Here is a 22699-nt window from a genome sequence, read left to right as displayed (position 1 = left end):
AATGGTATTCCGTGAAGAGCCTCCTCCCCACTCTGTTCTCAGCCACCCACTTCCTCTCCCCAAAGACCCCTCATATTGTTTCTTTTGCATCCTTCTATATTATGATTACATATGTTTAGTTTTACCCAAATAGGAGCTTGCTGTGTCCACTGTCTTTGCTTTTCCACTTAGCACTGGACTGGAAGATGGTTTCCTCTTGGTACCTATCAAGTCTTTTGAAAAGCTGCATATTGTCCCTTGCATGGATGTCTGGGCAGCTGTTTATCCTGTCGTTACTGTTAGGCAGTTAAGTTGCTTCCGTCTTACCTATGCTGAAGATGCATATTTTTTGCACCCGAGCAGGACTAACCTGTAGGGCAGATTAATTTGGCGTCTGAGGCTCAAGGGGGAAGGCCGCCTGGTTGACAGTAGCAGGGCACAGACCATGTTTGCCCAGGTTATGTTTTCGCTTTTGTTCCGCTTTGTGGAAGGCAGGTGACTTTTAAATTGGGTTGGGCTGAAAGTCTGGGGGAGAAACTGTTTTATTCTGTTGGTGCCTCCTGTATCTGACCCCTCTGAGAAGTGGGACCCACTGTGGGCTTGTGAGTGCCACTGACCCCTGGGTGTGGCCAGTGTTGTTCAGTGGCTGGGCGAGGCCAGACCCGGGGCCCGCAGAGCGGCTTTGCCAGCCCTGGCTACTGGGGCCTGGTGGGCGTGAATGCCGCATCTGGGCACGCGGTGGGCTTTGCGCTTCATGAGCATCATGACTCAAGCGAGTATTCTGTTGGTTTATTAATAACTGATGTGAACAATAATCTGTTCAGGAAGAAAACCCCCCCACCGAAGGGTGGGGGGGAGACCCCAGCATGGCTTTGCATGCACCCCATAAAGGTGATGAGGCCCAGTTTTGCACTCCGGAAGGCCCAGTTACGTTATCATGTCTTAGGGGTGATGGGGGGGAGACCCCAGCGCGGCTTTGCATGCACCCCATAGAGGTGCTGACGCCCAGTTTTGAACGCACCCAGGTATGTTATCTTGTCATTTGTCTTTTAAGATGTACTCCGTCTCTTAGTGCATTTTACTTTCTATTTCACTCATGCATCAGTTAATAATATTTACTTCTCTGGACGGAGGGCCTGTGGCTTACATGTGTTTTTGTCTTCAACGCCTGCGGACACCAAGCAATCGCTGGACAAGGGCTTGTGGGGTGAATGAGCACAACCCTGTCCCAGCCGGCTTTCCCGGGAGGACAGCCTGCTGTTAACTGTTCACCCAGAGCACCTGAAACTTGGTTTTGGTGTCAAACGCTGACCTCTGTCCAAGGACCTGTTAAATTTCATCCAGTCTCATCTTGTCCTCTTACTCAGTCTGACAACTTCTTTAAAAAAAAAAAAAAAAAGTTTTATTATTGTATTTATAACTCTGAGCACATTGATAATTTACACTCACCACCCTGGGGCTTCCTCCTGGCCAAGGAGGCAGGCATTGCCCCTTCCTGCTCGTGCCTGCTTGGCATCTCTTCCAGAGGAGGCTCCTGAGCAGGGCGAGGCCCCTTCTACGTGGGGCGAAGGCCAGCTGGCGGGTTTGGGAGGTGCTCTGAGGCCTGGCTGTAGAGCTTAGCTGCTGACTTAGTGAAATGCGCTTCCTGAGGGTCGGACAAGTCTGCACCACACCCTGGTTCCTCTGGCCCTGGTAGGGGACGATGACAGTAACGCGACAACGACAGCAGCCGCTGGCACGTCTGCAGGTTTTCAGGAATACTGGGGCATGTTGTGGACAAATGTGGAATGAACCTGCGTTTCTTCCGGGGCCCGAGCCATTTCTGACGAAGGAGGTGGTCTCCTCACCTCCCGAGGTTGGATTAGGCCTCTCAGGGCTCTCGGAGTCGCCCTTAGAGCTGTCAGGATACACTAGAGGCCCTGCAAGCGTTCAGCAGGGCTTCTGGAATTGGGTTGGCCCTGCCGTTTCCTCTTTAACTCCCTCGAGGGCTGTGCTTACGAGCCCGGTTGTCACATCCACCCTGGCCCTTAGAGGAAGTGGAGATGGGTTTGCAAATGAGGCGCCCCTCCCTTCCCCTGCCCCACGCCCTGCCGGAAGGTGAAACAGGAGCCGAGACCCAGAGCAGCCACTCCTTGCCTTTGGCCCCTGAACCGTTCTAAATCATTCAGAACCGAGTCTCTGGGCTTTGCTGTGAGTTCGGGCCTCAGCCCTTCTCCCGCCTCCTCGAGAGTCTGGTGTTGCCTGTGCCGACAGGTGGCTGCTGTTCACAGAGTGGCTCTCTCTGCCTCGTGCTGATGTCAGCGTCATCTAGGTGGAGATGGGCCCACCCTTCGGAAGCCCCCTGGGAGGCACCAGAGGCACGGCTTGGAGAATGTTGACTGTGAGGTGCCCTGAAGTTCAAGGGTACCTGTCACGACGGACCCCGAAGAGTTTCGTCTTGGCCGCTGATGGTGTACTCGAACGTGCAGTGGCGCCTGCAGCACGAGGGGCAGAGGGGAGGGCGGAAGCCTCCGGGTAGATCGGTTAGCCGGGCTGATTCATTTCTGCACCAGACCCTGTGACACCAGTGGGTTCAGGAGGGTGAGGCCCCTGGTCCACAAGATGAGGTCAGGGTGTAACCTCCCGAGCGAGCGGCAGATGGGAGACCTGGTTCTCACGTCCCTAGCAGGCCTTTACTGTTGCGTCACCTCCCCTGTTCCACGGTGACACTTGTGATACCACGGGGGGCCCCTGAGATAGAGAGGGGCTGCCTTCCAGCTGTGGCCCCAGTGCCGGCTGCTGCTGGGGGGACTCTGTGTGCTCCGCTCGGCGGCCGGGGGTTCTTTCAGGGCAAGGCTGGTGTGGCTGGAGTGGGTCAGGACCGCCTCTCCCTGCCCGAGCTGCGCTGGCTCGGAGGTGTGCCTGCTGCCTGGCTGGGGGCGGGTCCTCCAGCCCACCAAAAATCCATAAATATTTTGCTGAGGGGGAGGATGTTCCTTTGCAGAAGGTAGGAGACCAAGGTGTGAAAACTGGTGAGTGACTTAACTTCCTGGCCTGCCGAGAAACTTCCTTCATCCCTGAACATTGTTAATGTCACTGAAAGACACCAGGCGCCCCTGCTGTGCTTAAGGACCAAGCTTGGAAAATGTGCTTATGCAAACACCCCGGTTTGCACCCATAGATCCGGAAGGGTGGGGCCAACCCCCCTCCCCAGCCCCAGAACCCAGGCGTCACCGGCCCCTCAGGGAGTATCGGGGTGGCTTCCTGCTCCCCACTCAGCTGTACAGAAGGTCACGGCTCAGGCTTGCGACGGCAGCGAGTGAGAATTCGGCCTTTGCTGTTGTCCGAGTTTCCTGGGATCTTGAACACTGGAGGTCGGGTCTGAGCAGGACAGGAAAGGCCACCCAAGGCCTGGCCGCCAGAGCGTGACTGCAGGGCAGCCATCAGTCCTTCCTGCCCGCTCACAACAGCTCACAACACACCTTCAGCTTCTCTGATCAAGTCACCACTCCCCCGGGCTCCTTTTTTCATGATGCAGGGGAGGAAACTGAGGCTCAGAGAGGCTGCAGGACCTGGCTGAACCACACAGCTGGGGCTCACTGGGCAGACACGGAGCCCGCGTGGCCCAGGCTTCCAGGCGAGGGAACCAAGGCCATGCGGGGGACGTGAGTTGGCAAACCGGGCTGGGCTAGAGGCCGGGCCAGAGCCCTCGGCTCCCGAGCCCCGCCGCCTTCAGGAAGAGGCCACTTGGGTTACTCTGTTCTTGTTCCATTTTTTTTTCTTTCTTTTTTTTTTAACCCCTCCTCTTTTTTGTTTCCTTAACCGTGCTTTGATTACATTCACTGTACTTGTAAATAGGTCTGAGCGAAGAACAGGTCATGGTCGTCTTAGGCTAAGTGGCTTAACATGTAGTAGCTTATCTCGGGGGCCCCTGCTCTGTCTCCCCATCCTCTGTTCTCTGCTTCGCCCTGGTCTGGAGGAGAAGGCGGTGTCTAGTCTGTGCTCCCTCAGTAAGTGCTGGTCCTCCACCCCCTCCGCCTCCCCGCCTAGCCTTCCTTTCCTTCCTTTTGAGTTCGCTCCTCGGACTCTAGTCCATAGGACGCTCTCGCGCGCACGCGCTGTCTCGCTCTCGCTCTCCCTCTCTCTCTCTCCCTCTCTCTCTCTCTCTCTCCCTCTCTCTCTCTCTCTTGCTCTCTTGCTCTCTCTCTCTCGCTCTCCCTCTCTCTCTCGCTCTCCCTCTGTCTCTCTCCCTCTGTCTCTCTCCCTCTGTCTCTCTCCCTCTGTCTCTCTCCCACTCTCCATAGGACGCTCTCGCGCGCACGCGCTGTCTCGCTCTCGCTCTCCCTCGCTCTCCCTCGCTCTCCCTCGCTCTCCCTCGCTCTCCCTCGCTCTCCCTCGCTCTCCCTCGCTCTCCCTCGCTCTCCCTCGCTCTCCCTCGCTCTCCCTCGCTCTCCCTCGCTCTCCCTCGCTCTCCCTCGCTCTCCCTCGCTCTCCCTCGCTCTCCCTCTCTCTCGGGTTTGGCGGGTTAGAATGACTCCAGCGGTAGCGAGGATCACGGGAATGCTTATAGGAGACTGGCCTGTCAGTTACTTCTCATGATGAATGAGCTCTTGACAGGTCATGCATGCAGCTGGCTTCAGTTTCAAGAAGCAGCTCAGGCTGTCTCGTTCCCATGTTCAGATTTGTTTTGGCTCCGGGTCTCAACACTTTCATGTCCCTGAATAATGTCCTTCCTCCCCCTCCTCTTGAAATGCTACTTGCTTAAAAAAAAAAACAAAACAAAAAACCCCAGCAGATCCCTCCAGCGCTGTGAGAGTGACTGTGTAAAGTCCCAGCGAACAGAGTCCCAGTTTGGTTCAACAGCTCATTGAACCAAAGCAAGGGTTTTGCTTGCCCTCCATCAAGACAGCCTCATGAGGGAGCCTGGGCCGCTTTGCTCTGCGCAGGGCATGGGGTCGGTCCCTCTCCTGCTGGGTGGTGTGGCCGCTCATCCTTCCCCCAAGACTGGGCCTTTGGCGGCTTTTGACTACCTGGAGGTCTAGCCCAGGGAATGGCAATCACTCTAGTTACTGCAGAAAACACCCCCAAGGATACACCTTACTCTGGGATGAGGGATCAGGGATGGGGTGAGCATGCTATCTCTAAGGACAGCAGATGCTTTATTCTCACTGCTCAGTCCCCCAGAATCCCGGGCAGCCATGAGTCAGCTGTGTGGTGTAGCCAGGCCGTGCTGCCTCTCTGAGCCGAGTTTCCTCACCTGCCGCAGGTGGACGGGAGCCCGAGGGCCCATGAGACTCAATCATGGATTCGATGATCTGGCCACTGCACCTCCCAGCGAGGTGAGCCTGTTCTGTGGCCTGGTAGCCAGTTCCCACGCGCTGGAGGAGGGCCCCCTCTGTGCTTGAACTGCGATCACCTGGGGACCTTGGTCTTCAGGGGCCCCACCATGCAGACCTTTCCTTCCTTAACTTCCCACTCGAGGGGGCCGACTTCTTACAGATCACAAAGCTTAGCAAAGTCACGCACATCCAGCGTGCCACAGCCTGCACGGGACTAAGCCGAGAGTGCTTCTGGACCTTGCCTCCAGTGCTCGTCCCCCAGCCTGTTACTGACTCCGCGAACAGACACGGATCAGGTTTCTGCTGTCAGAGGCTCTCTGTTGAGGCCAGAGGAGGCCAGAGGCAGGTCCACACCCGGACGACACGCCTGGAGGGGAGAGCTCGCCAGAGCACCCTGGAAATAGGCTTGGAGAGAAGGGCAGGGTGGGCTGTGGCAGCCCAGAGAGATGGGGGCCAAAGGACTCAGAATCTGATATAGCGGGGAGCCGGCACCACTGCCCCAGGCCTGGGGACACCCTGGCTTCCCTGGAAGGCCCTTCACCTCCTCCTGGCGCCCGGCGTGGCTGCACCTCCATGCGTTTGGGGTGGGGAAGCAGTGCCCGCATGCTTTCACCCCCACCTTCCCGCCTCCCCACTCCCTGCCTCGGTGGGACCCCTAGTGCCAGTTCAATCGTTAAGCCCAGAAGGTTGAGGTGTGGCCTGGGGCACCTCGGGAAGAGCTTATAGAGAAGGGGTGTCTTGCAAACCCAGCGTCTGTACTTCGGTATCTGGTCCGTTTGAGAGATCAAATATTTGTGGGATAATTATGATAAATGTTAACAGATCCTGGAGTAGAAGCCTCGATGGTTAAGACAGAAACTTTGGAATCCATCAGACGTGGTTGCATCCTTGCTTCACCCTTCACAGCTGGGTGACCCTGGGCCTCAGCTTGTCCCTCTGTAAAATGGGAAAACAGCAGTGCCCACTCGAAGGGCTGCTCTGAGGACTTGGTAAGCCTGGGGGCCTCACTGCTCTGGTGGTTCAGATGGTAAAAGACTCCACCTGCAGTGCAGGAGACGTGGGTCTTCCGTGGGTCGGGAATATCCCCTGGATGCAGGCATGGCAACCCACTCTAGCATTCTCGCCCGGAGAATCCCATGGACAGAGGAGCCTGGCGGGCTACAGTCCACGGGGTTGCAAAGAGTCAGACACGACTGAGAGATTAACATTTTATTCATGCTCTGTTAAAGGTAGACCCCACATCACCTGTTAATTTCCGCAAACACAGACCAGGAAGCTACTGGGAAGATGGTGGATAAAAGGTTATTATTTGCTGTCTGTTGCCTCTGCTGTGGAGTTGCCTTAAATCAGTGATATTTGGTGTCGAGCATGTCCTTGGTGTTCAAGTATTGACGTAAGAGGTATCATCTGTCTCTGTTTTTCTGTCAGCGCATTGCAGGTGGTGAAGGCCTCGCTCTTTGATCGGTCATTTTTCAGTAGGACCTGAAGACTTGGGAACCTAGGCCAAGGGAGTTAGTTTAAGCGTTCCACCAGCGTCTGGGAAACACATTCTCCAGGCATGTCCTCTTATTGAAACTGCAGACTCTTTCCAGTATCAGCTCGGTCTGGGAAAGTATGGGCTCTTGATAAAAGTTCCTAGGCAGCTTTTAACTTTTTATTCTTAAACTCAGATGCCTTTGCTACACAAGCCGCAAGCGAAAGGCCTCCCCAGGCAGATTTAATTCCCTTCTCTTGGCAGAAGTGGACCTTGACTGCGGCCACAGGATCAGTCTCTCCTCTCCACCCTTCCAGGGGTTTGTCACGGGATCTGGCAAAAGGTCGCATGGCCCCCTGAAAGATGCACTTCCTCAAACGTTCATAAATTAGCTTCCAGAGCCTGCCCACAGATTGCTTCTGTCACACCAGCAGCTGAGAAGTCACCGAAGCTGAGAAGTGCACGCAGCCTTCTCCAGGACCTTGCAGAACTGCTGTTTCTCTCCCATTTCCTTTGGTTAACGGGAGGGGGAGGGACATGGAGGCTGTGAGAGGAACGACTTGCTCAGGCCATCAGGAAAATCACTGTCAGCGGCCAAGGTTATGTTTAGGTTTTGCTCTGAGTCCTGTGTTTGGGGTGGTGAGATATTCTCCTGCTATAAAACTAACTTGCACAAGTAGTAAACACAGGATAAGGATATTAAAAGAAGGAAACATTTAATTGGGCGAGTTCCAGTGTGGTCAGTTTCTTTTCAAAGGGTAGCTCTTCAAAACGCATTACAGAAGCGTTTGGTAAACTCCTGTAATCTTCTGAAGAGTTATATAGAATTTGAGAGTTTACAGAACTTTTTGCATATATAAAGGAATTTGGTGTGCACTGGGCAGGGTTCCCACTCCCCAGAAGCTGAGCGTCTCCAGCCACAGTGACATCAGACAGCTGGGTTCAGGGGCTTGCAGAAGGCGCATCGCAGGTTGCAAACCAGAACCAAGAGAGCTGCTCGTTAGGAAAGGCTTGTGTGACAAAGCCAAGTCACCGCCTGTCTGTGAAGCGTCCTGAGGAGGCAGACCTGGATTCACATCTTGCCATCACCCCTTCTCGGCTGCAGGATCTTGGGCAAATGCTTGATTTATTTTCCCGGAGCCTTAGTCTTCTCATCTGGAAGATGGGAATCCTGTTAGCAGCAACAGCTGTTCATGGGAATTAGATGAAATGAGAAGAGCCCAGCCTGTCGTGCTCAGGGAGCTGGAGGCTGGAAGCACAGCTGTGAAGGGATAGGTAGAGGAGGACCTGGAGCCAGGCTGCCACGGGGCTGGGTTGAGGCCTCTTGTAGACTTCGGGCAGTGTCACTTGATGCCCGTTGACTGTCCGTGGGTACCCTGGGCAGTGGGCACCGACGTCTGGGGCCGTCTCTGTGCTGTGCTGTTACGTGCCTTTGCTTAGCCTAATTCTCCCGGCAGCCCGCAGGGCAAAGGTGTTCTCACTTTGGTTTTAAAGATGAGGAAGCTAAAGTCAGGTGACTTGCAGGGTGATGGCGAGGCTTGCCCAGTCCCTTAGCACGCATCCTTGCCCTACCCTGCACACGTCCTGTACAGGCAGTGGCAGCCATGTGGGCCCCTTAAAAAAAATTTTTTTTTCATATGTCTGTGCAGTGTAATTCACTCTTTAGTGTTTGGTTTTATGAGTTTTGATAAATGCGTCGATGGAATGGGCTTTTTCCATTTAAAAGTGTGACACCAAGAAGGGACTTCCCTGGCTGTCCTGTGGTTGAGGCTTCTCCTTCCGATGCAGGGGTTGTGGATTTGATGCCTGGTCGGGGAACAAAGGTCCCATGTGCTTCATGGCCAAAAAACCCAAAACAGAAGCAATATTACAGCAGATTCAATGAAGGCTTAAAAAAGTGGTGCACGTAAAAAAAAAAGTCTTGAAATAAAATTTTGACACAAGAAAACATTTGTTTTTCTTGCTTCTTTCATTTTGTGTCTCTACGAGATGAGGGATGTGTTCACTAAACGTGTGGTCATCATTTCATGATGTATGTGGGTCAGACCATAATGCTATACACCGGGAACTTACACACTGCCGGGTATCAATTTATATCAATAGAACTGGAAGGAGACGTTTGTTTTTAAAATCTGGGATCATTGTAAATTCACACGTAGCTGTAAGAAATCGTAGAAAGTGCTGTGTATCATTTTCTCAGTCTCCCACAGCAGTTAACACGTTGCAAAACGACAGTGCAAATCGCAAACAGGAAGTCGACGCGGATGCAGTCGAGATGCAGAACATTTCCATCACCTCGAGGGTCCCCGCCCTTTTCATAAGCACATCCTCCTCCCTCTCCCACCCGCCTTCCCAAGCGCCCATCCAGACCCCCAGCAGCAACTAAAGCTAGCCTTCCATTCTGTCCCTTGGTCATTTCAAGGCTGTTACGTAAATAAGAGTCGGGCAGTAATTAACCTCTGGGGGATTGGGACTGTTCACGCGGCATAATTCCCTGGAGATTCTTCCAAGTAGGAATCAATAGTTCGTCCCTTTCCAGTGCAGAGGGGCATCCCACGGCATGTCTGTTCCACAGTCTGTTTAGCCAGTCACCCGTTGAAGGACATCTGGGTTGTTTCCTGGTTTTGGCTGTTATGAATAAAGCTGTTACGAGCATTCACGTGCAGGGCTTTGTGTGAACATAAGCTTGCATTTCTGTGAGTTGCGTGCCAAGGAGTGCGCTTGCTAGGTTGTATGGGAGTTGCTCGACGGGGCTTTGAAGGATGCGCTTGAGATGGAGAGGCAGGTCGGGTGGGGCTTTGCTGCAGGTGGGCTCCGGTGGGCAGCACAGGCTGGGGAGCTCACCCCTGAGACCCTGGGTGGCTTACTTCATCTGTCTGTAAACTGTTACTAGTTACACCTGTCGTGTAACCAGTGCTAAAGCACCTGATTCACAGTCGGTGCTCAGTAGATAGAAGCCGTTCTTAATACGGGCTCAGAGAAGACCGAGCAGGCCAGGGTAGCTCTGTGCCCCACAGGTGAGCTCAGCAGGTCTTTGTTGGTTGTGGACTCCGGGGCACCTCCTTACCTCAGGTAGAGCTGTGCACCCAGTTGCCCTCAAAGGTCAAGTTCCTGGCTTCTGCCTGAAAAGTCCCTGGCCCCGTTCTCAGACTGGGCTCTGAGTCCCTGGACGGGCGTTGGCATTCCCCAGTGAGCTTGGCCAGGCCCATGCCACGGATCAAAGGAATCCCAGGGAATTCCACATGGTGCCAGGCTCTGCCGGTCTGGATTTGCCTCACAGGGTCTGAGAATGTGCCCAGATTATTTCAAAAGTTGCTGCGATTCAGCCTGGTTCCAGAAACGTGTGACGCTTTTGGTGTCGTCGAGACCCGCTGCTAGGTGTCGCAAAGAAAACAGACAGAATGGCCGTCTCAGCGGGTCAGCCCCGTCAGCTCCAGCTCCTTGGGGACCCTCGCCTGGCTGCGAGACGCAGCCTGGCAGCAGCGCCTTTGGTCTGGGGTGACTCTTGTCTTTCCAGCCCCTTGTCCCGCCGCTGCTGCCCTTCTCCACATACCCTGTGTGCCCGCCGCCAGTGGGCTGACGGCCCCCGCCCCCACCACACGCAGGCCAGGCTGCCGGGCTTCGCTCATGCTTCCCTCTTCCCAGTTGCCTCCTCCCTTCCTCTTGAAGTCTTACCTATTTTCTTTCTGGTCAAAAAGGTGTTAATATGCTTACTGCACTGGATGAAATACACAAACAGCGTGTGCGTGTGTAAGGCTGTACACTTAAGGCGTGCCTTCTCCCACTGCAGGACCACGTGGTTATGGAGCCACACTGCACTCCTCCCCTTGCTGTTTTCGTTTACAGTGAATCTTGGAGAGAGTGTCACGTCGGCACCACTAGAATCACCATTAAAACTGCGGTGCGTGTGACGTGGCATTACTCGTTTACACGGTGGCCCTGTGATTTCTCTTACCGGTCGCCTGCTGGTGGCGGTCTGGGTTGTCCCCACTCCCGGTCTCTTCCAGCAGTGCTGTGCGTCACTGCCCCTGTGCAGAGGTGTCTGTTTAGGACTCAGCCCCGGATCCCCCTCTTCCTCCTGTCTGCCTCTGGTAGCTGTGGTGCCTGTGTTCCCAGCACTGTCTTTCCACGACTCCTGAGGACAGGGTTTGTGCAGGACCTCTTTCCTCCTTCCAGCGCCTGCCGTGCTTACTGACTGCCCTGCTGCTGCTGCTAAGTCGCTTCAGTCATGTCCGACTCTGTGTGATCCTATAGATGGCAGCCCCCCAGGCTCCCCCATCCCTGGGATTCTCCAGCCAAGAACACTGGAGTGCGTTGCCATTTCCTTCTCCGATGCATGAAAGTGAAAAGTGAAAGTGAAGTCTCTCAGTCGTGTCCGACTCCTAGCGACCCCATGGACTGCAGGCCCCTCTGTCCATGGGACTTCCCAGGCAAAAGAGTACTGGAGTGGGGTGCCATTGCCTTCTCCAACTGCTCTAGTTTCCAGGAATACATGGTCCTCTGGTATTCACCGATCTTGCTGCCCGTGTGCTCTGGCCTTCTGTAGGGGCTCTGCTGGGAGCAGAGACACGAGAGCCGAGATGCCTGCACCACCACCTCTGTCCGGCTTTGTGCTTGGTACACAGCGGCAGCATCAGATGGGGTAGCTTGTTTCCATGGTGATAAGACTTCCACAGCATCTTTCTTACTGTTTTCACCACAGGGATCGACCATAATATTGCCAGTCCCCTCTAGATGGAACATTAGCTTTGAAAAGTTTTAGCTTTAAAATTCTGCCTTTTAAAAAATTTTTTGAGAGGACAGATGGTTGGGTGTCCATTGCTGAGAAGAGATCAGGACTCGGGCTCCCCCATGAAACTAGTGGCCGTGGCTACTGTTTATTGAGCAGTTCTTCAAACGAGCTAGGGCTTCTCACCATGCAAACGGCTTGAATTCGCATTTTCTCATAGTGCAGCCGTCTTCTGAGGCAAGCTCTGGTGGCGGTCTTTTACGGTGAGAGGAAATCAAGGCTCAGAAAGGAAGTAACTTGGTAAAGGGCACTCAGTACATTTCAAGAGGTGGGATTCTGGCTCAGGTATGCTCTGCTTAGGACTTGAGTTTATAACCAGTGAACCCTCCTGCCTTGCTAGGAGGAAGGGCCTGGGGAGGGTGGGTCACCCTGGGCCTGGGGTGATGGTTGGCAGCCCCAGAGCTGAATTGACGTTGCACCCATCAGGCCCGGTCTCTGATTCTGAGCTGCACAAAGGGTGCCTTTGAAGGGGGAGTCCAGGGCACCCCTCCGGGCGCTCTCCTGCACACATGCCCCCCCCTTCCCCTGCTCCCAAGCCAAGTGTCCCGGGGGCTGGCGGGCATTCCTGGCTCGACTTCCTGGCCAGACTCGGACGAGTGATCTGAAATTCTTTGCTGGGCCAGATGATACTTGGTCAGAATGTTTGTCACTTCTAGATGGATGTGGCTTTGAAACAGGTCTCCTGGTGTGACCTGGGGACCCCGCTGGGCCTCCCTCCCGAACAGTCAACCCTTTGAAAATGTATTGATTTCCCCCCTCCCCTTCCCTGCTTTTGCACTTTGGATGAACCTTGTTTTCGAAGAACAGTAGAAGGTAATTTTCCCGTGCTTGCCAGCTGGCCTGTAATTGAGCAATTTCAATAACACCCACTGTAAAATCTAATCGAAGTAAACAGGAAAATATGATTTATGATCTGGACAGCAAGTAAATACCAGGGTGCAATTAATTTTTACACAGAGCAGCAGATTCTAAAACATTTTCCTGCGCTGACCAGTTTGTTTTTAATTACAGATTAGGAGCTGCTTTTTATGTATTTATTTTATGATTTTTATTTTTTTATTTTTTTACTTTTTGATGGTAATCTTCAGGTTCTGTGGATCTCTGTGACTTTCTCTGAAGGTGTAACCTTCAGAGGGGTGGGATAGAGGTAGGATCAGAAGAATTAATTTGTAAGGAGCGATTCAAGAATTAATTTGTAAGGAGCGATTCTCCCAACATGGGCTGCAGGCTGCACTTTTGGGGCGTTTGCTTGGTGGGAGATGACACTGGGTTGGGGAGATATTCCGGGCTGTGTAGAATGATGATTAGAGAGGGTCCCGAACTGCTAAGAGCTCAGAGGTGTGTGTGCAGGCCTTCCCTCACCCCCATCCAGGGCTGTGGTGTGTGTTGGCTCATTCTGAGGAAGGAGACAGGCATGGAGGGCCTCTGCTGTCCACGTGTCACTCTGGAAATTGATGCTTCCAAGGACAGGAAGCATGTGTCCTTGTAGTTCTTCCAGTAGCTTCTGTCCAGATCTGGGTGGAAAACAGGAGTCACTGCTGGTTGCCCAAGGGCCAGTGGCATGGGCTTCGACTGTGGGCTGGGTGAGTGCCCAACATCAGCCGACCTTGGGCTGTCTGTAGGGTCAGCTCTACCTAGGAGGTCGCAGGGCTTGAGCACACTTTGGGGGTGTAGCCCTGTGACCAGCCAGACCCTGAGATCTGTCTTAGAAAGGTGCCATGGCTGAGCTGAGAGTCACTGCTGTGCCCACCAGGGTGTTGGCTTTAGGGACGCTCCAGGGCCAGCATGGGGACTCCCAGAAAGGTGATTCTGGCCTTCGTGTCCCTCCACCGCTACCGCCCCCCAAGAAAGCATCTCAGTTCAGTGGTGAGGCGGTTCCATTCCCCAGCAGGGTCCCCACCTGGAGGGGAGGGGCTGAGTTTCTTGGGACCCCCGTCTTCTGCCGTCCTGAGTCCCTCTGCCTTTCTTTTGTCTTTCCAGAGAGCTGACCTCACTCCGCTGTTTCCTGGAGGAGCCCCACCCCGATGGGGAGCAGCCTCTGCTGACGTCATCGCCCGGGAGACATCCCAGGAGGTCGCCTCTGCACCCCCCCGTCTGCCCACCTGAAGATGGCTCGTGCCCACCCTGGGCTGGTGCCCAGTGCCTGAGGCCCTTACCATGGTGATGATCCTGAGTCAAAGCCTCGACAAGCAGGGAGCCGACCCCGTGGCCTGCAGGACCTTCAACCCTGAGCCGGTAAGGACCTGGTGGCCTCATTTGGAGGCCCGATGTCCTGGTGGGGCTCTGGACTGAGCAGACAGGCTTAGCAGACCAAGTCCAGAGGGCCCGTGAGCAGAGCTCTGGGACATGTGGCTGCAGGGGCGACAGGCTGTCACCCAGAGCCTGGCTTTGTCCTCGCCAGCAGGAAGTAGCTGGCTCAGGTGGAGTTCTCTGGAGAGCGATGAGGGGAGGCCACCCCCTCATCCCCTGGTGAATAGTACCAAGGGGGGCTCTGCTGCCCCTGCCAGGCCGAGACCCACATCCCTCCTGGTCTCCACCCAGCAAGGTAGGTGGTTTCCAGAAGGTGGGGGGTGGTACCAGGATAAGGCCCGGCCTCCAAATGGCGGTCGGAATAAGAGCTGCCATCTCAGAGATGTCAGGAGCGGGAGCCGGTATAAAGGAGGGTGTGGTTGGGGGCCTGGGTGGTGGGCCCAGTGCTGGCGGCCCTGCACCAGGTTCTTCTCTGACCAAGAGGGCTGGTGAGCTGGAGCAGAGAGGCAGGGGCCCGGCCTTCTTAGACCAGGAACAGAACGGCCCCCTGGTCCTGCTTGCAGCCCTCCTTCCTCAGAAGCGGGTGGGCTGCCCCGTGCTGAGGAAGCAGGAAGCAGTCCCACTCGGGCATGAACATTCTTGCAGTGGTGGGCTTTGCAGGGGGTCCGTCCCCAGGACTCTCTGCCGCTTCTGTGGGCAGGGCTTGGGGGCACCCCTCCTGGCACCTTCACAACCCCTGTGAGACTCCGTGTTAGCACCTCGCGTGGGCTTCCTCCCCCGGTACCTCCCCAGTACCCACGCCGAGAGCGGGCAGGTGGGTCTCAGGTCATTGCAGGAGCTTGTGAAAGTCACCAGGACCCGCGTCCACCCCGCAGGGCTTCCCTGGGCACTGTGGGCCAGAGGACCTGCGTCCACCCCGCAGGGCTTCCCTGGGCACTGTGGGCCAGAGGAGCTCCGCAGGAGGAGCCGGTGTCTGTCCGTCACCCCTTCCTTTTCCAGTGTGCTTTGAACGTGTCTCTACATAGACTTGCTCCCATCATTCCCGCCGCTTCCCCTCTGGTCCCGCCTGTGTCCTCTCTTGCCCGGAGTCTCATGGGAACTGGCCCCTGCTTCTGGCTCCTGCAGCCTCTTCTCCAGCAGCAGCAGCTGCAGGAGATGCAGGTCAGAGCGGCCCTCCTCCACTCAGAGCCTTCTACCAGCTATCCCCCTCTCAGGCCGAGCAACACGCCAGTCCCTCACTTGGATGGATGGGGGCTGGCATACCCTGGCCCTCGTAACCACTGGGTGCTCTCCACCACTTTCCCCCCCTCAGTCTGCACACGCCTCGCTGGCCTACGTGCCTCGGGGCCCATGCGCTTCCTCTGTGGCCTGGAACACCCACCCTGAGCAGGGTTCCCTCCCTTCTTCCCTCCTTTTCTCGGGCCACTACCCACCTCCCTTCCCACGTGCCCTCTGTCCCCTTTCCCTGGCCTTTTCCCTTCCCGGGCACCACCAGCCTTCCTCATGTTTTGATCTTGTTCCCTGAGTTGACTCCTGCCCCAGAATCCGAGCTTCACCAGGCAGGGACTTTTGTCTCTTTGGCTCCTTGCTGACCACCCCAGTGCCTGACCCTGGGCACGGGCCATGGTAGGTGCTCAGGGGACCTTGGCAGAGGGAGGGGATGTGAGTTCATGGAGCCAGGTTCTCAACTCAGCCTCGTTGAGTCCCTTCTCCGGTACTCAGCTTCCTAGCTCAGGGGGTGCAGGTATGAGCTGATCCGTTTTCTGCTCTGGGTGCATGTTTTCCTGGTGAAGTGAAAGCACCTCATGTGGAGTAGCTCTAACCAAGATGAGACGGCTCTCAGGGTGCAGGCCTCCTTGAGGTCCCCGGGGACCCCCCATTCCCTCCTCCCTTCCCTCCCCCGACCAGTCTGGTTCCAGCTGTGCTGTTGCTTCAATCGCTGCTAAACTTGGTTCCATCTGGAGGTGGGCCGGCCTGGGCTTGGCTGTGGAGCTGGTTCCGGGGCCCATGGGCCTGTGGTCAGCTGGGCTGCTCTTCCGAGAGACAGGGCCTGAGCCCCCGCCAAGGAGGAGGGTGGCCTCCCAGCCCCGGCCGGGGAAGGAAAAAAAACTTCTCAGAAAAAGAAAAAGGAGCGACGAGCCAAGGGGAGCAAACGGCCACTGAAGAGGGCCCGGCAGTCGCTTTTGGAGAGGGGCCTCTCCTGCGTCAGCCTGTGGGCGCGTCACAGGCCTGGATGGTTTCTGCCCTCACAGTGGGGTGGAGGCACAGTGAAGGCGAGGGGGCCAGGGCCTGCGGGGGGCCCGCCGAGGTGCCCTGCCTCCACCTCCCCGACTAACAGGAAACAGGGGGCCCAGGGGCAGGGGGCACAGACGAGCAGGATGCAGGCTTCAGGTGCAGGCCCCGTCCACCACCAGGGCCTTCACACCACCACCCACCCCCCGGCCTGTCTCCTGAGCCGCCACTGGCCTGGACTTCCTTGGGAAGAAGCATGGGCCATAAACAACCAAAGAAAGAACCCCCGCACCCCAGATAAGACCAGCCAAGTAACGACAGCCCCAGAACGTGGAATCAACTGATTAGAATCCGCTCTGCACGGCCAGCCAGGGTGAGAAGAAGATGGGGGGACTTTAGCTTCGACTTCCTAAACGGGTCGCATCATCCTCGGGTGAATACCATCAAGATAACGACAGGAAAGAGGGAAAAGCTGTCCTCTTTTGTTTTGTAATCAGACTAAGAAGATACCAGAAGTTGGGGTTTCAGATTAAAAAAAAAAAAGGAATGGTGAATCACCCCCAGGCGGCTTCAGAATTAGGGAAGCGAGAGGCCCTGCAGTGAGGTCAGAGCCTAAAAAAAAGCTGCAGGTGGACGTGCCCTGGGGGCTTGGAGACAGTGGCAGAGGAGAGGCTTGGGCATCGCACCCCCACAACCAGGCCCCGACCTGCTTGCTCAGAGGGTCCCTGACGCGGTTTCCTGGTTCTCCTTTTTTCTGTAAACTAAAATACTGGTGACAACGTGACCTCCCTACTCCCAGGGGAGGCGAGAAGACAGCAAAGGGACTGAGAGCCCTGGTCTCGCCTCCCCCACCGCTGGGGGTGGGGGGCGGTGCAATGACTCGGTTCCCCTTTCCCCCACTCTGCCCGGTCGCCTTCCTTTCCCCCTGAGTGGCCCTTCCTCCGAGTGTGCTAACATTAGCTGCTGCTGCTGGAAGGCCGCCCAGACATCTGACCTCGGGGCCAACCTTCCCCAAGCTCCTTCCCGCCCGCCCACGCTCCTGCCGAGGGCCCGTGGTCCCTCCTCCCCAGGCAAGCCTCCCGGCCCCCCTCTCTGGAGGCTGGAGACCGGAGGGAGCTAGGGGTGCCCTGCTCCGTGGAGGACGGGCCGGGGAGCGGTGGGGTTGGGGGGTGGACAGAAGCCGGAGGAGGGGCTCCAGGCCACCTCACTTTCCTCATCCTGGAGGTGTTCCTGGCCACAACAGACACTCCATGTTTTTGGAGCAGGTCCTTGCTTCCACGCTTGTCAGATGAGGACGCTGAGGGCCTTGCCCAGCAGGAGAGTTCAGGGGCCATGTCAGCTGCCCCAGGCACCCAGGCTTTTCCCCCGTCCTGCTCACCCGGAGTCAGCATTAGGCCTGACGGGGCCCCAGCCAGGATCCCAGGCTGGAATCCCAAAGTGCGCAGAGCCCGAGGCCGTCCCAGTCTGCGCCCCCACCGTCCTGGGCAGCAGAGACCACCCCCCACCCCCATGGCTGTCCTGCAGCCTGGGAAGCCGGGGCGCCCACCCTGTGTCCATCAGCCTCCACCCTGGGGCGCCTCTCCCTTCTCAGCTTCTCTTCCTGGCCTGCCTCGGCCTCCCACTTTCCGCCACTCAGGGTTTCACCCTGTTCCCTTCCGGAGGCCGGAGCACCGCCCTTGTTACCCTCCCAACGCGAGCGTGGGCCCGTCCGCATTGCCCCAAGACGGCATCAGCAGAAGGAAGAGTGACGTTATCGCCCTAGTCTGCAGAAGGAAGCCACGAAGACGCATGGTGATGGCCAGAGAGGAGCTTGGCCATTTTCTGTCTGAGCTGGCTCCTCATTAAATGATGACCTGAATTGAGTCTTATTTAAGTCAGGGCTTCTCAGTCAGACAGACGGCCCCTGGAAATACCATTTGGTCTCCAATTTCTGTCTTTCCTATGGAAGATGTAGTTCCAAGCTTTCTCTGCTGATGCAAGGAGTCTCCCAGACACCAGGCTGTGCCCTGGTCGGGACGGTGGGGCTCAGGAACAAAGGCTTCGGAGTAGCAGGAACAGCCCCGGGAGCAGAGCTCGTCATCCTGGGGACACAGCGAGGGCCCCGGGTGCACACTCGTGTGCGAACCCCGAGTGTCTTGTGAAACCTCAAGTGGTGAGAGCTTCCTCCACCCCGCCCTGCCCCCGGGGGGCCGGTCGGGCCTCACCACATCGTCCACAGAGCAATGGGCTCATCAGCCTTCCCACAGCGGGTGCAGAGGGCTTCGAGGGTTCAGGGAGGCTGGCTGCAGAGCAGCACAAAGCAGTGGGGATAGACCGGCCCTGGACAACCTGGAGTCCAGTGGGGAACCTTGGTGCTGGGCCCAGGGAGCGTGGCCAGCAGTCGGCGTGTACACGGGGCCCTGGGAAGCGGTGGGTTATGCGATGTCCTGGCCTGCCGGCTGCCAGCCCAACCTTGTGGACAGGGCTCAGAAAGTGAGTTGGGGGCCCTGATCTTTTTTCTTTCTTTCTTTACGCCAACAGGAGGCAGAAGCCCCAGGGGGAAGTAGTTAGCTCATGACTCTTTCAGCCCTTTTCTGACCTTAAAGTTGGCCAGCGTCCTGTTAGTCAACATTTCTCTACTGCTACTTTGAAGGGATTTGTCTCCACACACAAACCAGTTTGAAACGAGCATCACACAAGGATGAAGGAAAAGAAAGAGGGAAAAGCTGCATTTTTAGGTGGGACGGGAGAGCAGGGAAACACCATTGCCCTCTACATATTTTGGCCGGTTTCCTTGTATCTTTTTAGTGAAGCAGGTTTCACTGACAAAGTATGCTTCCTCGTGGTACTGGAAGCCTCTGCCCAAACACCGCTTTGAGCGGTTGCGTGATATCCCTTCAAGTGGCCAAGCCTACTTCCCCCGTTATTCTTCTTGAAGACCCCCATGAAATTGGCCAGGGTTCCTCGGACGTAAGCAGCTGGGGCCACCTTCCGCTGATACACACAGCAGAAGAGAATCCACTGGCGCGATGAAGAGAGACTTGGGAGAACTGGTGACTGAAGTTCCCGGAAAGGGCAGGGACAGGCCCACTGGGAGGATGGTGGAGGCGGGTGGGGGGCTCCCCACCCGGTGGACCGGCCCAGCACCCCTTCGATCCAGGGGGCAGAGCCCTGGAGCAGGCATGTCCGGTCAGCCAGGCCCACCCTGTGCAGTGCAGGGGGCTGGGGTCGGGGTGATATCCCACCAGGACACCCCCAGTGGGAAGGGGAGGAGCCCCAGTGCAAAATTGGGGTGCTGTTAGCAAAAGAAGGGCGCACACCGCCTGCCGTGCCGTTTAACACTCAGCACAGTGGGGGTTGTGCCAGGATGGGACACGGAGAAGGTGTCCCTTCTTGTCAGCTCTCCGTGCACACAATGGCTGATCCCCCTGCACCCCGGGTGCAGAGTCAGAGGCTGTGTGTGTGGGGGGGTTGCCCCCGACTTTATCTAGCTGATGCTGTCCCCCTCCCCCACTGAGTTGCGACTTGGCAGGAGGCCAGTGATTTGGGAGGGCAGCGGGTTGTGTCCAGGGAGAGTCCGTTTCCATCAGGCCTGCGTTCGCCAGGCACGTGGCAGCAAGGGCGGGCTCGGGCTGGCTGCGGGCCGCAGTGGCGGGGTGGCAGAGAAGCCCTGGGGTGCCCGCTCTGGGCGGGGGATGCTGTGGACCGGACCACGGCCTCAGGGAGGCTTGATCTCGGGCGAGTGAAGTCTGAGCCCAGAAACAAAGCAAACATGCGCGCGGGGTGGCGGGGGGGCAGCTTTCAGCAAGGTCCCGAGGAGAAGAGCGCGGGTGGGCAGGGCGTGTCTCGGCCGGGGAAGGCCGCCAGGGAGGCCACGTGACAGGAACCAGCCACAGAGCCAAAGGCCCGGGCAGCAGCGAGCCGGACCGTCCCCAAGCGGCATGAGTGAGGCTGGGGTGGACGCAGGCTTGGCTCACGGGCGCCCGGTGGGTGGCGGGGAGTGGGGCACAGCCAGGTTTCATCCAGGTTGTTGTGAGTGGGGCAGCCACGGGGGCTGGGCCCCCTAGGTCTGCGTGGAGGATGGACGGTGCAAGACGAGCCCAGGACCAGGTCAGGGGCTCACCTGGTCCCTCGGTGGACAACGGTGGGGCTCCAGCCAGGCGGTGTGGGGAGCCAGAAGCAGTCGTATCATTAGTGCGCGCCCCCCCAACCTGGCGAGCAGGTCCTCTTTGGGTGAGTGAGTGAATGACTGAATGAATGAGTTTTGAGGGCCAGCGGCGCCCTGCATGCTAACCCGTGGCTCCTCTCTGCGGGCCCAGACCCCAGCCTTTCTGGTGCCCGTTCGCGGGCCACATTCCCGGGGGAGGGGACCCAGGTGACCCCTCTGCCTGAAACACACCTGCTGAGCGAGAGGTCAGTCAGTGGGCAGCACACCCCTGACGGTCCGCACGCAGCATGCCTGCCTCTGCGTCCGTAAACCCGGGCCCCTGGTGGCCCCTGCGTGTGCCAGGGTGGTGACACGTGGCTCCCGCCTCTGTGCACCCTCCAGCTCTCGCTGGCCCGCCTTGCTTTGGGTTCCTGTGGGCCTCCAGCCTGCGTTAGGGCCCCCATCCCTGCCCTTCACGGGGATGCACTGAGGTGGGGTGGGGCTGTGGTTCCCAGTGGGTGTTGGCTCCGTGCTATAAAGGCTCCTGCAGCGTCGGGGGCCATCCCCCTCGGCCAGCCAGGCCCGTGGCCTCAGCCAGGCCAGCTTCTGTCTCCCCCGAACCTTCCCTGGGCGCAGGGCCTGCCTGGCTTCCACAGGCCGCGCTGCCTGGAGGCAGGGCTCTGAATGTCTGTCACACCCACTTTCCATGAAGTGACTCTGGGGTGAGCTGGGCAGGAGGCAGAGGCAGCCCATCTTTAACTTTTTCCAGGTATTTCCCCGGAGGGCTGTCGGTTGGGTGGACCCTGGGAGGGAGACCTATCCTAAAAACATAAGGATTGTCTTCAATCCAAGGTGGGGGACTGGAGGAGGACAGCCCAGTCTCCCTTTGTACCCCACACCCCCCACCCCGTAAGTTCCTTCAGGACCATCTCTGTTTCCCCCAGGAAGCCCGCCCTGACCTTCAGCTCCCAGCGCCCGTGGCCTGGTCCAGCTGCCTCCAGTCCCGCTCTCTGTCTGATTGTGTGACCTCTAGGAAAATGTGGGCTTCCTTGGGGCCGAGGCCACGTCCTTCACCTCTGTGTTCCAGGCTGGTCAGGACAGACCCTTAATAACCTGATCAGCGAACACACTACTGGCCAAGGGCAAAGGTCCCCAGCTTGAGCAAGCTGAGGACAGGGGTGGGGAGCCCCTGCCAGATGCCAGCTCCCCTCTTATCTGGGGGGGCCAGATGTTTCTCGGCGGCCACACCCTCCCCGTCCAGGCGTGAAAAGAGCCAGGGCCTGCGTCCCCCCCACCCCTGCCCCCCGCTCCTGGGACCAACAGCCAGGCACGCGTCCCTGTCACTTGGGGCTCTGCTCAGCGGTGAGAGCCCCCTGTGAGCACTGACCACTCCGGAGCCGGGAGCTTCTTTCACCATCGCGCGCTCCACCCCAGCACAAGCCTGCACCTGACTAGTCGCCGGTACATGTTTGTGGAGCGAATGGATGAATGAATGAGTGAAGGAAGGGATGAGTGAGGCCCTTCTTCCTGGGGCCCCGACGGGCGTGGACGGTCTCCTCCTCATTGGAGGTCAGAACCGGCCTCTTGACCTGGGTCTTGGCTAGCGCTCGAAGCCCCGGAACGTTCCAGGCTTAGGTTACCGCGGCGCCGTGGATTCTTCTGGGCGACCCCCTACCCTGGCCTTTCACCCTGTGACCACAGTGAGGCAAGGTATGGGGTGAGAGGGGAGATGTGCAGTGTTTACAGGGGACAGGGAAACCCTTGTAGAAATGTGGCACCGGGGAGTTCAGAGGCCATCGCCGTGTGTTGAGACCAGACGCAACCCGAGTTTCTGTTTCAGTTCTCGACGGTGTCTTGGCGGGCGGCGGGGCCCCTCCTGGCTGCGAAACAGCTTCCGAGACAGGGCCACCCTCTCGAGCTTCACAGAGATGGGGGAGCTGCTCCTCTTGCGTCCAGGAGGAAGGGCTAGGGGGTGGCAGGTGGGCCTCTACCCTTTGCTGGAGGCTCGTCCTGTCCCCAGGGACAGGAAGTGGTCGCCTGCCCTCCTCCCCGCCCCGGGCTGCGGGGAGGCTGCTCTCCAGCCCCTCCTGCGCCCTGACTCCGCATCACTCACGTGGACGAGTCCCCTGGTGTCAGGAGTCACGGGGCTCCCTTGTGTGTTTTTAAAGCCCGTTAACTTGATGGACTCCATAGTTCACCCGAGGCTCCGGACAAGAGCCCAGACCTAATTATGGGCAGATGTCTCTTTTAGTACTTGTTTTTTTGTTTTTTTTTTCCTCCTCCTTTGCCTGATCTGACATTTTCCACCCCACCCCCCCCGCCACCTTCCATGCCCCCCCCCCCTTTTAATTGTGACTTTAGCGAGGGAATCAGTGCAGGGTCATGTGCAGACGTGCTTCTTATGACTTGAAGAGTGATAGCTTTTCTGGTTGTTTGCAGCACACGCCAAAGAAGATGAGTCAAGGACCGACACTTTTCTCTTGTGGAATCATGGGTGAGTAACCAGGTGGCTGTGGACAGTCCTCCTCGAG

At 57.3% G+C, this 22699-nt stretch overlaps 2 protein-coding genes across 5 annotated transcripts in view; both read left to right on the top strand.

Moving 5' to 3' along the window:
• Positions 1-13789, top strand: part of EEF1AKMT2 (EEF1A lysine methyltransferase 2) — a 70892-nt gene extending 57103 nt beyond the window's left edge. For both annotated transcript variants that reach the window (XM_024986043.2, XM_024986041.2), the window contains one exon: positions 13541-13789. In XM_024986043.2, coding sequence (XP_024841811.1) covers positions 13541-13548 — 8 coding nt within the window. In that variant the 3' untranslated portion in view covers positions 13549-13789. The remainder of the gene's footprint in view (positions 1-13540) is intronic.
• FAM53B (family with sequence similarity 53 member B) overlaps positions 1-22699 on the top strand; it is a 113683-nt gene that overhangs the window by 20749 nt on the left and 70235 nt on the right. For 2 of the 3 annotated variants that reach the window (XM_024986040.2, XM_059882100.1), the window contains exons 2-3: positions 13541-13795; positions 22608-22662. In XM_024986040.2, the coding sequence (XP_024841808.1) occupies positions 13718-13795; positions 22608-22662 (133 nt within the window). In that variant the 5' untranslated portion in view covers positions 13541-13717. Of the gene's footprint in view, positions 1-13540; positions 13796-21510; positions 21879-22607; positions 22663-22699 lie in introns of those variants that run through there. The other variant, XM_059882101.1, reaches the window with a different exon arrangement.

The sequence above is a fragment of the Bos taurus genome, chromosome 26 (assembly GCF_002263795.3).
Source record: "Bos taurus isolate L1 Dominette 01449 registration number 42190680 breed Hereford chromosome 26, ARS-UCD2.0, whole genome shotgun sequence".
In the NCBI taxonomy this organism is placed as follows: Eukaryota; Metazoa; Chordata; class Mammalia; order Artiodactyla; family Bovidae; genus Bos; species Bos taurus.
Note: the sequence above shows the minus strand (reverse complement) of the source record. Positions and strands in the feature narration are given on the sequence as shown.